Below are 15865 nucleotides of genomic sequence, written 5' to 3' on the forward strand. Positions count from 1 at the left end.
TGTGGGGAAAAGATAGAATTGTTTGGAAAGGAAAAGTAAAGGAATATGATGCACTTACTTTTTTGTACACAGCGCTATCGTCTGTTTTAGGAATCCGCTGATTTACATAAAAAACACGTGGGATGTTGAGTTTGATGCAATGTAAATCATTACCAACAATAGCCCATAGTTTGAAGAGACCAGGCTGACTTGTTTCTGCAATCTGAACCATTGAGAGAATAGTTTACTTGGTGTTTGAAATTTTACAGAAGTTCAAGTGCAAACTAATTTTAAAGCTTCCAATGCAAAGGTCATATGGATCAACAGAAATGCACAATATAGTGGTAGCAAGCAATTAAATTTAGCAGAACATAGAGAAAATAGCCAGTTCCTAAGTGTAAAATCAGCAATGTGTATTTATTTAGTCCATTATGTAATAAAAAGACCCTCAAAGATTTTCAGAAATATTCACAAAAGGCCACGCAGAAACAAAAGAGAACCAATAATTTTGATGTAGGTGAGATTTTAGGAACCAAATTAAAAGGTGAGTGAAGAGGAAGAGAAAATGCAGAGTCAAGAACTGACAATACATGCCCAAAAATAATGGACCAATACAGAATGATAACTTTTAAAAAGGACTAATGGACATAAATTTCTCAAGAGTTACAGAAGAAAGACAGCAAGGTAAAGACCCTGAAAGGGTTTGGAAAAAAAGATGAGAAATTTTAAGGCTTGCAGCTTTAATGATAAATGAGGAGTGCAGAGTTGCACAGTTGAAGTTTATGGAGAAAAGAATATGACAAATGTATTGATCAGTCAAATATAAAAATGGAAAAACCATCAAATCCTTAGAAACAAGCAGAGTTGAGGCGGAGTCAGCTAATACATTCAAGCAAAAATAAGCCAACAATACTTATGTACAAAACCAAGGTATCTGACAAAACAGCAAGGAGACGAGGATAAATGCCATCACAGGACACAAGAGCAGCAGTAGGCTAATCTGCCCATGGGTCTTCTCTGCCATTTAATCATGAGCTGATCCTTATCTCTCAGCCATGGCCTTCTCCCTGCAACACTTGATGCCCTGAATAATCAAATAACTGTCACTTTCTGTCTTAAATACATCGAATGACCTCGCTTCCACTCCTGCCTGTGGCAACAAGATCCACAGACTCACAACCCTCTGCTAAAGAAATCTCTCTGGATTTGTTTTAAATTGATGCCCTTTTATCTTGAAATTACGGCCTCTTGTACTTGATTTCCTTACCAATGGAAACAACTTTGTCACATCTACTCTATCCAGGCCTTTCAGCATTTGAAATGTCTCTACGAGCTCCCCCTTCATCCTTCTATATTCCAACAAGTACAATCCAAGAGCTGACAAATGTTCCTCATTTGCCAACCTTTTCATTTATGATATCATTCTAGTAAATCTTATCTGAACCCTTTCCAATGGTAGCATATCCTTTCTCAAATAAGGCACCTCAAACTGAACACAGTATTCTAAGTAACAACACACCAGGGCCCTAAAGAGTCTCATCTTTACACCCCTGTTCTGGTATGCTATTCCCCTAGAAATGAATGTCAACACTGCATTTCCTTTCTTCACTGCTGACTCAACCCGGAGGTTAACTCATAGACATGTCCAAAAGTGAGGCCTTTTCGGATGAAAGTAGGGGTATTATTGGAACAAATTACTGGTATTTCACGCCCACAAAATCCTGATCTATTTTGATAAGGGAATGTGGAAGGGATAAATCCTAAACTGAAACTTTCACTAAATCAAAGGAAGTTTGTGAAAATAATATTGGCGGTGGCAAGAAAGTGTATTGCATTTACTTGGAAGTCGGACTCAGGTCTGGGCGCTGACAGACACATGCAGAAATTCAAAAAAAGTCTATCCAGTAAGAAAAAGTAACATTATTTGAGGAATAAGTATAATATATTTACAAATATGGTGCCCATATATTCAAAAGATAGGTATTGTGGTTTAATTTTATCTCTTCCAATTACTGATTTCTACAATCTCACCTGTTAGTGTAAATACTTGCCTGTCAGTTAAAGTCTGTGGTGCGCCATGACCTATCCTAGTCCAATCCAGTAGCTTTTCTAGTTTCTTTCTTTATTATGTAACTCTACAATATGAAAATGTACAAGCAATGATTTTGTTTTGGGGGATTGGTGTTCGGGAGGGTTTTAGTTTTAAGGGGAGAAGTTATATTGCCTTTTGTAGTCAGGATCAATCTGTTCGAATATGATGGTTGTATAAAAATGATTATATACTACATGTATGACAATTCTAAAATAAAGTATTCCTCCCCATCCACCTTACCAAAGTGTCTGACTGTACACTTCCTGACATTGTATTTTATCTGCCATAGTTTTGCCCATTCTCCTAATCTATCGAAGTCTCTCTGCAGCTTTCTGTGTCCTCAGCAACACCAGGTCTACCACCTATTTTTGGTGTCATCCACATATTTAGCCACAAAGCTATCCAAATATATTTTTTTAAACTTACATTTTAAAATTTAAGCATACAACACAGTAACAGCCATTTCAGCCCACGAGTCCGTGCTGCCCCATAGCACCCAATTAACCTATACCCCTGGTTTGTTTCAAATGGTGGGAGGAAACCGAAGTCCCCCCAGGAAAACCCACACAGACACAGGAAGGATGTACAAACTCGGGGTCCCAACTGCTGGCGCTGTAATAGCATTGCGCTAACCGTGCCACCCGACATACAAACATATTTTGTAGTCCACTTTCCAGCTTCTTTTTGGAGAACTGCCATTAGGGTCCTTTTACCTTTACCTTAACTCAACCCATAAGGATTTTACCTCTTCTGATGCTATGCCTCTTCTTTCCAATGATTTGATATTGTTGTTTACCAGCAGAGCCACGCCACCCGCTCTGCCTACCGGCCTATCCTTCCTATTTACATTCAGCTCTCGATGACACCATCCTTTAGCCACGCCTTAGTAATAGCCACAACATCGTATCCTTCAATTTGTAACTGTACAGCAAGATCATCCACCTTGTTTCTAATGCTGCGTGCATTTAAGTATAATACCTTTAGATCAGTTTTTATATACACTGTGTCTCTGTCATCCTTCTGGGTGCAATTTTCACATTACCTGCTTGTTATCCTTGCTGCACTCTATCTTTGGTTTATTTCCATTTTCCCCTTCATCAGCTTTGACACTCTGGTTCTCAACCCCCTGCAAAATTAGTTTAAATCTTCCTTAACAGCTATATTAAACCTGTCTGCCAGGATATTGGATCTCCATCCTTTTAGGGGGATTGGTGTTCGCGAGGGTTTTAGTTTTAAGGGGAGAAGTTATATTGCCTTTTGTAGTCAGGATCATATATAGGTCATATACAGGTCATACCTTACCCAAAAGAGATCCCAGTGATCCAAGAATCTTAAGCCCTGCCCCAGCTTTTCAGAGATGTATTTATCTGCCTGATCTCACTATTTTTGCCTTCACCAGCATTTGGCACAGTGTGAGATTACCACACTGGAGGTCCGACTTCTCAGCTTCCTTCCTAATTCCTTGTATACTCCCTTCAAGACATCCATACTGATCTTTCCTATGTCATTGATAACAACATGTACCAAGACTTCTTGTTGTTCACCCTCTCTCCTCAGAATGTTTTGGACTTGATCGGAGACATCCTGTACCCTGGTTCCTGGGAAGCAACACACAATCTGGGTGTCTTTATCAGGCCCACAGAATCTCTTTTCCATCTTCCTCATTATAGAATCATTGATCACAACTTCATGCTTCTTAACCTTGTGTGTCTCAGTACCAGATTCATTGCCGGAGACCTGGTCACTATGGTTGTCAGCAATACTATCCAGGACGATATACCAGTTGCTGAGGGGGACAGCCACAGAGATGCTCTCTACTAATTTCCTGCTGCTCTATTATCTCTTCACTCTACCTAATGAGCACCAAGTCATCAAGCTGCAGCCCCAGTTCCTTAACACGGTCCCTAAGGAGCTGCATCTCGTGGCACCTGGCGCAGATATAGGCATCAGGGAGGCTTGATGTTTCTCAGGGCCCCCACATCAGACAATCACCATCATGTTTATAAATATACTGGTTTTTAAGGGGTACACAAAACAAGATTAACAAATGAGACAATTTTGAACTGAAGTTTCATTTTGAATAAAATAGGTAATTGGATAAATGAAAGTACAGGAAATATAACATGCATTTATTTTCAGAAGTGCCACAGAAATTTGTTAATTCAATCCAAGATGAAAAGCAATTACAAGGAGAAAAATTGGAGCAAAAATCTAGGATAAATTAGCACATTCAAAATCAGAGAGCTGGAAATGGTGTACCTCAGGAATGAGTGTTAAACCCATTTTATGTAAAGCAGAATTAGAATTAAATCAATTAAGGAATAAAGGAAGAAATCAGCAAATTTCTACAGGAGGACTACTGTAAAGGACTTCAGAAACGCCAAATGAGGATTAATGGAATAGGCAGACAGGCTGCAGATGCAATACACTGGTTCCATTTTTGAGTATCTCAATATAGAAAAACAAAATTACAGAGTCATAAAGATATGTAATGCCAAAGCAAAAACAGCCAGGAACAAAAAAAAAGTCATGAAACACACTGAGCACATGCACTAAAGAGATGGCTCCCATTATATTTGGAGATTTAATATTTTGCATACTTGCAACAGATGAAGAGGGAAGAGCAATTTTTCAACTTTCAGCAATAACCAAGTTTAAGGGAATTCACAGTTACTTTCCAGAGCATTCTAAATGACCCCCTGGAGAACAGTGTCAGTGGAATCAGTGGTTACAGTGTTATGAAAAAGACGAGTTACTGACAGTGATGTTGTACCAGAAAATTGGTATGAACCTTACTCCTTTGCTGTGCAGGGAATTGGCTGAAAGCTCAAACATCTGACAGTACTTCCCGCAACAACGAGGTAGGATGATAGAACAGTACAGCCCTTTGGCCTGTGCCGAACATGAGGTCCAAAGCTCCTGTGGATGTAACAGAAGCTACTTTCTCCCCTTCTGTTTGGCTTCAAAGTTCCTTACTGTTTTGAGATTTATCTGTGGAAACCAGTGCTATGGTCAAATAGTACCTGCCTGTGTTTAGATTCAAGAATCTCGAAGTGCCAGATAGAGCTAAGTGGATACCAGTTAGTTTAGAGAGATTTCAGTATGAAGTGCATTTGGTCAGCACATTGGCAGAGTTAGTATTTCACAGTGCCAAAGACCTTGGTTCAATTTCCAGGGCTGTTTGTGTAGAGTTTGGACATTCCCTCTCAGAACAAAATGGGAATAATTTACAAGTGAGTAATTGATCATCAGTGCAGACAGTGAGCCAAGGGCCCATTTTTCTGCTGTATAATCTATGACAATAGGTAATTGTTGGTGCCGAAAGCAAATGCACATTTCAGATGGATAGATACCAAGCTGTGCCAAAAGCATGACACACTGGGATTAACTTTGAATGCTCAAGAAACATTGCCCAGACATGTGCTAAATTCCTTCAGCATGATTCTTCAGTTCATAAAGTGCAATATTTGTCGGCATATAGGACCTACTGGCATATAGCATTCCCCCACCTACCCCCACCCCAATTTTTAGCGTGAGATTTCATGAATAATTTGTTTCAGTGATTTGCCTTCACTCAAATCAATGGAAACCCTCCAGGCTTGCATGGCTAAGATGCCGAAGCCTCCCTGCACAAGAGCAACAGCAGCAACACGTCCTCCTACCCACCACATGCTTCCCCCCCACCATACAATGTCGATTGATTGACAAGCATGCCAGGACCCACGGGCACTTGAGGGAGAGAAGCCAGGGCAACAGGCAGGGCCCAGGCTCACTGTTGCAGAGCGCTAAGTGGAGCACTGTTTTGGGAATGATAAATTACTGGCTTTGAAGGGAGCGCTGGGCCTCAGTGATCAGGCTCTTTGCTGAGCCTTTGTTCGATAAGTATAGCTCCGCGAACAAACTGAATGAGGCACGAGAGTGGGTGGCAGAGTGAGCAACCTGTTGAGCTGAGCTCGACAGGCCACTCGCTTACTGCCACCCGCCCCTGCGCCTTGTTCAATTTGCTTGTTGAACAAAGGCCCAACACTCCTCTCAAAGCACTGTGGGAGAGCGAGCGGGAGGGAGGGAGAGTGTGAGCGGGCAGAATCAAGCAAGCCTGATCACTGGGGGAAGAGTGCAGCGGCGGCGACTCCGGAAAGCACTAGCCACCCGAGGGAATGTGGTATGCAAAGCTGCGTGGCTGCTTCCTGGACAGCCGCAGCACCTCTGTGGGCTTCTTGAATCTGGGTGAGTAGTTTGAGCACTTTCCTCCCATCACCATCTTGCACAAGAAAGCCTCCAGTACGTTTATATTTCAGTGCCCAAAATGGCGGCACCAAAATGTCACCTTTGTGTATAGAACCCATGGTGGCTCTTAAGGCTTTTTTTTGGGGGGGCGGGGGGGAAAAAAAGAGGTATCATATATGCAGTTAAATATGATAGTTCCAAATCTGAATACCTGTACTATCTGCCAGGGCATATCTAAAATGGTGCGGGCAGTCTGACGTAGAAAGCTACTCAGGCTGTTTGCTGGACCATCTCGAATGAGTCTTCCTGGTGCAGCTGCACCATCATTCAGCTTTCTTCTCTTCCTACGTGCCTTTCTCTGTTTTGCCTGGAGTTCCCATTTTTTCTTCTGGTATCTCAACCATACTAACCGTTCACTCTGTTTTAAAACATAACAGAAATTTTTAAATTACTAGATTTATTAGTATTCTCTTTCCATTTCTGCCAAGCACATGATAGTCTAAAAATAATTGTTAGACAAGAAAATCTGCAGATGCTGGGGGCAAGTGCAATACATAAATGTGCCAGAGAAACATAGCAGGTCCTGCAGCATTTTTATGCAGCATCTGCAGATTTATGACTTGGATTCAAAACATGAATCTTCTATGCATGTTACAGTCTTGTGCGATAAATACTTTCATTCCATCTCCCTGACAATAAATCTGCTTTGCAACACACTTCAAACTCATATGTGAACAAGATTGGAGTTCCAATAACATTACAAATCCAAGCTAATAGTTGAAAGAGTAAATCCATTTCAATAACATGGGAAATAAAAGTTTACAAAATTTCATCAGTAACACTTGGCGACGAAGATTTTGCCTCCTGAACATTTTTGGCTGTATTTTATGGATTTTGGGCTGCTGATCGTGAAAATTACCTTAAAAGTTTCCTATCATGAACTATTATTTTTTCAGATATAACCTATTTTTTGTGAATTATTTTAAGTTTACTTTTGAGCATAAAACAATGAAGTGCAACATTTCATTGAAAATTATTTTGTGCATTAGGACTTGGGACTTCTTCCCTGCTGATCTTGGTGCAATCAATGAAGAACATGGTGAAGGGTTTCACCAGAACATTGTGACCACGGAAAAGTGGTATCAGGGCAAGTGGAATCTATCACTGCTGGCTGACTATTGTAGGATACTGATAAGATAGGCATCAGATGCTGAGTACAAATGAAAATCAGCAGTAAAACATTTTTAAGTCAGTTGAACTAATGCAATGTGTCAGCATCATTATGGTATTAATCGTGTTAAATTCAATAAAAGTTAATTTAACGTTTCTCCAACTTCCTATGTGATACAGCAGATCTAAAATTATCGTTGTGTTCAGCTAGAAGTCGTCCATCAAATTCTTTCAGGAAGCAAAACTTTTGAAAAAAAATTGTCCAGTGTAATCAGGAGGTGAGGCCAACGAGTAAAAATCAGCTAATATTTTAGGTTCATGACCCGTCATCTAATTAGATTATAAAAGCCTGCACTCTTGAAAAGTTAAAGAGGTATGGTTTTGGAGACTCTGATTTGTGTTTTCAGTGTGGAGATCAGATAGGTACTTTTGTTCATTCTGCGTGGAATTGTACAAAGGTTATACATTTCTGGGAAAAGATTATAAAATTTTTGTGAGATTTATTTCAAATAGATTTGTATGTGGATCCATAGTTGTGTTTATTAGGATATACGAATCCATTAGCAGCGCGTTTGGATAAATCTTGGATTGCACTTATTCGGCTGAGTTTGGAAGTAGCTAGGAAGTATATAGTGATAACTTGGAAAAATTATGCTGAGTTGAGTATACAGATGTGGCATAATGAAATTCAATCATATTTATGTTTAGAAACAATTACATACAATTTGCGAAATAATAATTTTTTTTAAAAAATGGACTCCATACTTATGATTTTAGATGTTAAGTAATTTTTTTATTATTCTTGTTTGAATTATTGAAATGATGTATTGCAACCTAACCCACTCTATTTGTTTGTTTTAATACTTTCTTTTGTGTATGTTAAACTCCGGGGAGGGGGGGAGGGATAGTAGGGGGTGGGATAGAGGGGTGGAGGGTGGGGGATATAGGGGGGGGTAATTTAGAGGGGTTTTTTTTTACATTTTTGTATTTAATGTTTGTATTTTGTAAAATTTTAAATAAACTTTTCAAAAAAAAAAAGCCTGCACTATTGACCTAGAAAATACAAGTTCAAGTTCAGCTGGGAATTTAAATGAAGTTAGAACAAACAAAATCTTTCACGATGACCATGAATCCAGCAGATTATCAGGAAAGTCCATCTGACTCACTGAAGCTGTTAAGAAAATTAACCCTGGTCAGGCAGAAATTTAACATCAGGCCTAAAGCAATGCATCTTTGGGACAATTAGGCATGAACAATACATCAGCAAAAATATTCACAATGTCTTCCTTTCCAAAGATCCTGTAATTCCAGCATATTTTGCCTTGATTCCAAATTTCTAACATTAAAAAGCTGCAGACACTGGAAATCTGAAATAAAAATGGAAAATATTGGAGGTACACAGAAGGTCAGGCAGCATCTGTGGAAAAATAAGCAGATTTAATGGTGCAGGGTGAAGATATCATTAGAACAGCGACTGAGGATCATTTTTAATTGCAGTAATCTGGCTTTGTATTGGTAAATAGTGAGAACATCACAAAAATAAAGTCATCCACAAAAATAACTTTTCATATGTTAAATAGTGCCTAATAATAAAAATACAAAATAATAATAAAAGTACACACTAACAATTTCAAGCATTAAGGGAGCACTTCAGGAATTTAACTTTACCATGCAAGATTTTTACTCATATTTTATAGTGCATCTATTCAGATGTATCCTACAGATTATGCCAGAACAAGCAAGCACTTGCTTAGTCCAGATATTAAAATATCAAAGTTTATAAATATCTGTGAAAGATGGCAAATGAATATCACAACAAACTAAGTGCAATGGTAATCAATGCTGTCAAGGGCACACCACAGACAAAGACTTTATATTCATGACTCATTCATAAACAAGTTTCAGCATGTCTCACTTAACTATCAGGTCTTACCATTGAAATAGATGGGAAGATATGCTAGAATGCTCATTTTAATTTGTATTCTATTAATCATGCTAATTAGCATGACATCTGGTCAATAATTATGCTAATTAGCATGATGTCTAGTCAATAATGATTCATGGTTTTGCAGAAGTAGCCATCACTTAATTTGAAATTAAAATTGATATATGAAGAATGAAGGTCTCCCAATTTAGGCTCAATGCTGTACGTAGCATTCATTTTGTGCACTACAAATGTACACAGTCAACTTCCTGAATAATTGGTGAGCAAAGAATAATCTTCTGGAGAAACTAAGCGGGTTGATTAAGAAAGAGGACTGAGCCTCTGAAAGGGAGGACCTTTGAGATATATACCTATTTGAAGAGGGGGGAAAAAATGTTAATCTGATAATAAATCTGGTTAAATTACTTTCTCCCCTTGGCCATGTGAATTTCCACTAGGTGCTCTGCTTTCTATCCACATTCCAAAGACATATAGGGTTTGTTGGTTGATTGGTCACATGGATGGATTTGGGCAGTGCGGGCTCATGGGCCAGAAGGACCTGTCAACGTGCTGTATCTCCAAGTTAAAAAATTAGAATGGCATATGAAAAGGAAAATTGTCAATTATTGTAAGAAATAATGGCAGAAATCATTGACATGAAAATGATCAATACCCAAATCATCACCTTACAAGGGGAATGGACCCAAAATCATGAATAGCAAGAATAACGATGGGTTAAATGTCAGTGGGTGGTGAACAGCTCATTTCTTTTGAAGGAAATTTTCTTCTCAAAAAACTTGGGAGGATTCAATGGCTTGATAGTGATACCCAATTAAAGAATAAATCACATCAAGAGATTACCGTGATGTATACTTCTACTGCTGCAGGTAGACCATAGCACCTAATCAATGGCTAATGCTGAGTCTTTCCTTCATGTTTAATTCAGTTTGGAGAAGTAATAACAGCAGCTAAACAAGGATGGTTGGTGATAATCATGAAGCAAATTTCTTCCCATAGGCCTGGAATCAACTTTGAAATTGCAAGATCTATTCCATCCCTCCTGAAAACTGTTTTGCTGCCGTCAATGGACAGAGACTATACATTGTGTGTAAAGCAAGGGTTGGCTTCTCTTGGTTGTTGTTTGCATTGTCTATGCAACAAATGGTCCAATTTGAATAAAAACAGACATTATTGCCCTAAATGTCATCAGAGTGACTGGCTGACAGAATGGACTTGGAAGCTTCTTACCAACAGTCGTCATGTGAAAAATCTCTATCTGTTGATGTTATTTTCACAATAAAGTACCTGCATGCAGAACTTTTATATTAAATAAGTATTTTTGATTTTTTTAAATTTGCAAATCTGTAAAGAATTGAGCTCTGTGTTCTGTGCTAAAATTGAAGCTAATATATTTCAAAAAGTTGATTAACATTCAAGAATAAATGTTATTCAATTATTGTTTAACAGCACAATTAAAACTGCAATTATAATATTTTCTTTTTTAATCCCCATCACCTATACTTATTTTTGCATCTTTTTAAGGCCCCAAACACAAAAATCTTGATTATCTAAAGCCTCATGTTTTTATTTTCCATTGTTTTTATTTTCCATTGGAGTATCCTGCTACAATTGTATTGCATTGTAGAATTCTGATAAATACTAACCTACTGCCGACATTGTAAGGAGTACACTTCAATTACAGTTAAGCTGAGGTAGTGAAAGGTGTTGCTTAAATGCACGTCTCTAACTTTCATTCAACCTACCATCTACTGTAAAACACATCAAACTGACAATTGCACAAAGAAATAAATAATCTAATTAAACAATTACATCAAGTGCTTTTGCTCAAGCTTTAAAAAAAATTGCAAAAGACTAGGCAAGAAATGTGCTCACTCCTTTGGAGACTTTTTTCCCCAAATAAAAAGTGCAAGAACAATCCAAGCCAATATATTTGACCCAAATGCAAACAGAATTTCTCTCAGTCCATTCTCTTTCTGGTGAAGATGGCAGAACAAGAGAAAATGCTGAGGCCAAAAGCACCAACAAACGAGGTATGTACCAAAACAGGAGAAAAGGACTACCGCACCCAAAAGCAGCAAACCAGTGAAGAAAGTGAACTGCAAGAGGGTACCAATTTTTAAAAAAAACTTTAGGTTTTGCTTCACAAATGTTTCTGATCACGTGGAGGTCCAGAACAAGGAGCACAATCTAAGGGGAAAGCTATTTAGGACTGAGATGAGGAGAAATATTTTCACTCACAGTTGTGAATTTATGAAACTGTCTACTACAGAAAGTTATTGAGGCCAATTCATTAGATATACTCAAGAGGGAGTTGGGTAGGCAAAATAAATCAAAGAAAGGATATGGAGAGAAAGCAAGAACAGAATTCTGAAGTCATATAATTAGTTATGATCTTATTAAATGGTGGTAAATGCTCAAAAGGTTGAATGGCCTTCTCTTATTCCTATTTTCTATGATTCTATATGGTCCTTAAGGGTGGTACAGTGGGTGGAAATAAAGCATAGACCAACGGAATTTATACTTAATTTTTGATATCTAATTCTTGATTATTTTGTTGATTTAATATTGGACCCTCAGTTTAATACTTTTTTAAAAATCAACTGTCGAGTATCCCAGACGGCTGGCTCAGGAATTCCTAGATGTACTTTTGAGTGCTAGTTCAAATCAGTGAGGCTACCCTGGCAATGGTTCATTGCACAAACTATGAAAAGCTAATGCAAGAATTTTAACTAGTGCATTTCCAAATAAATCCAAGTATACAAAATTTCCTGAGCAACTTCTTGACATAATTATATTGAAAACTAACTACAGATAAAAGGGATTTCATGGCAAACTTTGAGAATTACAATAAATTATTCTCTTGATAGGTTTAAATTTGATTACAAGATTAAACATGTACAGCTCACTACGGCATAAAAAGCACGAGAAAATGCCCTTCAACAGCACAACAGAAGGCTCCGAGCTGTGCTAACCTAATTTTAATGTTAGATTTTAGATGACAGATTTAATCAAATACTTTTAATTATTTAAATTCTAGACAAGATTTTAAAGCATATGCATTTCACAAACATTATTCTGTCATTGGATGAAAAAAATCAAGACTTTACACTTCCAAGTTGATCCAAATTACTTCAAACCCATTCGAGTATTTTTATTTGGAGTGTTAACTGGCCATGTACGAAGATCACAACACAGTGATAAATATCCAGTTTTAAATAGTAGTAGCCGAGAGAGGAACTTGCAGCCACAACATCAGGAGAACAGAGAACATCGATACAGAGAGGGCCTTAGATTGTCTCACCTATAAGACTTAAACCACTCAAAAAATTTCATCCCTCAGTGTTAGAGTGATTAAAATCACTGGTGGACTTTTCACCCAGAGGCAAGCATAATCAAAGCCTTTTTTTTTTGCAGCCTTTTACCTTTATCAGTGGTGTTTAACAATAGTTTGCAATGTAATTTTCTTCAATGCATTTTAATTTTTACAAGGTAAAACAAGCACGCTAAAAAATGGTGAAGAGATTTAATTTAGTTCTAGCCTCCATGAACAAATTACCTTTGTCTCTCCCAGTGGTGGCGGTGGTCCCAATATCTCTCTCCAAGACTGAGTTAATTCCAGGTCTTGAGATACTTCCTGACTCTCTTCATTCCCACCACGCCTTCTCTTTGTACTGATGGGGACAACTGGGTGAACTCTTCGCTTTGATGTTCCCAAATCTTCCAGGTCACAAATCTCCGATTGGTGACTATTTGTCATATGCAGACTGGCAGTCACCTGAAGAATATAGGACTATTTTCAGGAAACCTTTTTAAGCAGATCTTCTGAAGATATGCAGATCAGTCCCTCTGATTCTGATGTAAACTCCTGTTTATACTTGTGTAATAATAGAGTTTTTGGACCATTTATTTTTAGTCAAGTTTGGGGAAGTTGACTTTTACATCAATCATACCTTTGACCACGGTAGGTACCTGCATCGTTCAAGGTGTCAGGAACTCAGATGGACCGGTAGCCAGGGCAGAGGAGTGACTATGTGGCCGGGTGGGACTTGGATGGGCAGGCAGTCGGGGCATCGGAAGCTTGGATGGGCAGACAGCCAAGGCGAGGATCTGCAGTTGGGGCATTGGGAGCTCAGATGGGTAGGCGGTTGGAGCCAAAATTAAGGGGGGGGGGGGGGCGGGGGTGGAAGTCAACTTGTACACAGGCCATAGAGAAATATCGCAATTTTTGGGCCCAAAAAAAGGGGTTGGGTTGACTATTACTTGGGATCGACTATTAAACAAGTAAATACGGTATTCCAGGTTCAAAACGTTTCTACGTTTCTACTCATGTATATACTCAAAGGATATTTTCAAAATTAAATTTTTATCAATTAAAGGAATACAAGGTAATTGAATGCTAGATCATCAAAAAGAGAAAATGATGGTCATGACACAAAGTTGAATCATAGAGATTCTGGAAAGATGAAATAAAAAAAATAGAAAATGTTAGATGCTCTCAGCAAATCAGAGAGCAGCAATGGTGTAAAAAGTAGTAGAAGTCTACTTAGACAGCCTATATGGCAAAGATTTAGAAGATGACTTCACTTCAGAATTTAAAGTCTCTTCTCTTCACTGTGGAGAACACATACCTGCCTGACTCCAGTGTTTGTGAAGAGTTCATTGATTTTTTTTTGCTTGCAAACATCATTTTTTTCCAGCAATTTCTTGTGAAGCCAATCAGGATGTCTTACTCGTGGAACAGGGTTCTTCACCTGTACGGGAATGATGCTCATTCATCACAAACTATAGAACATACTAGCATGTTTTCAGTAGATAGATGTGCCAGATGTTACTGCCACTGCAATTGTACCCTTTTCAAGTCAAGCAACGGAACAATAGGCATCTTAAGGCAACTAGAAAAATATCAACTTGTCATCTCTGCAATATCCTCCAAATTCACAGGAACGACAAGCAAACAGTATCACCATTTTCCTACTGAGCCAACATCTCCAGTACAGAGATTCCAGTTACACTCAGTCAGCCACATTGGGAAAGCCATATAATTTGCATTTCCATTGTCTTCTAATGCAGACACTACTCTGAGCTTTGTCATCAGGAAAGATAACCAAGTGGACAGAAGTAAATTCAAAGTGGTCAAAGCCTCCTTAAAGAACTGCATCATCTACATTGATTCTTGGAAATCTCAGGCCCATGCCTACTCCAAGTGCTCTGAGATCCTCGAGAAGTGGCAGAAGTGGACCATCATACAAACTACCCACTACCTGCCCTATTTGCCCTATCTGCCCCATTTGTGATTCCCACATTAACCACCTTAAGAACCCACAAATCTGGAAGAATGGAACTAATCCCAAGAGATTGCACAAGACCTTGTTATTCTCAATGTTATTCTGCAAAGACCATGGTACATATTTGTGAAGATGTACAATTTTCAGTTAATTGAAAGTAAAGGACTGAAAAGGTACTGACTTGCTGAAGGGCCGCAGGGATGGTGATAATTTTCTGAATGGCATTGCCAAGACGTTCAATGTAATAACGCCAGTCCAGAATCTAGAAATAATAGAATCATGCTTGCATTTTATTAAATTTAACTCATGCTCCAAGTCAACAACAAAAATTAGGGCCAAACCCACATTGTAGCCCAAGGATTCTTTCTGACTGCTGATCCTGCTGTCACCAGTCACCAAGTCAACCACAGCTCCATTGCATCTGGCACCAGAGAAGGATCAAAGTAACTGTGGTGCAAATACTCTTTCCCATCATTTGTTAATTTTTGCTCTGAGATATTGTAGCGACTTCCTTCCTATTCACTTATATAGCTGCTTGGAGGCCAAATTAGGGATTTGTCTGCAATGCGTTGATAAATTGTATGCTATTGTGTATTTTGTGTATAATGGATACTTGATTGTTTAAATAGAAATGTGACTGGCTGTTGTGTGGCTAAGCAGTTGAAGCTGCTTGTTGGGAGAAATCATAATCTAAGACCTAGAACCGTGGTGTTCTGTTTCTGCATTTTAAGAATGAAAATAACTTAATTTATGGTAGTGCTTTCATTGTGAGAGGACGCACACATTGATTTTAAAAAGGTTACTCAGCTGTAAAGTAAACAATGTTGTTTGACCATTTGTTCTTATATTTACAAATGACTTGCAAATGGTTGGCTGAACTGCCAGGTTGATTTACAGAAACGTTGCACAAGATTGCTCCAAGGAAAGTAAGTCACTCATCATAAATAACAAGATGTGGGAGTAATTAATGATTCTGTGAAACAAGGCTGACAATGAACCAGAAGATTACAGCAAGATAACAGAAAAATGTCTGTACATGCTGATAAAAGAAGGCAATGTTCTTCTTACTTTGAGTGGGTGCTCCAGGGTGCAGAGCATGTATGCTTATGCTCAGCATTGTAATCTGGCCACTCAGATCATGATTTAAGTTGTGTTAGGTATTCTCTC

At 38.4% G+C, this 15865-nt stretch overlaps 1 protein-coding gene across 1 annotated transcript in view; it reads right to left on the bottom strand.

Annotated features, from left to right (window-relative positions):
• The window catches only part of pole (polymerase (DNA directed), epsilon), a 147534-nt gene that overhangs the window by 52699 nt on the left and 78970 nt on the right, over positions 1-15865 (bottom strand). The window contains exons 28-32 of the mRNA XM_069932838.1: positions 14880-14960; positions 14042-14164; positions 12970-13188; positions 6510-6716; positions 59-202 (exon numbers count right to left, since the gene is read on the bottom strand). Coding sequence (XP_069788939.1) covers positions 59-202; positions 6510-6716; positions 12970-13188; positions 14042-14164; positions 14880-14960 — 774 coding nt within the window. The remainder of the gene's footprint in view (positions 1-58; positions 203-6509; positions 6717-12969; positions 13189-14041; positions 14165-14879; positions 14961-15865) is intronic.

The sequence above is a fragment of the Narcine bancroftii genome, chromosome 4, assembly GCF_036971445.1.
Source record: "Narcine bancroftii isolate sNarBan1 chromosome 4, sNarBan1.hap1, whole genome shotgun sequence".
Lineage (NCBI taxonomy): Eukaryota > Metazoa > Chordata > Chondrichthyes > Torpediniformes > Narcinidae > Narcine > Narcine bancroftii.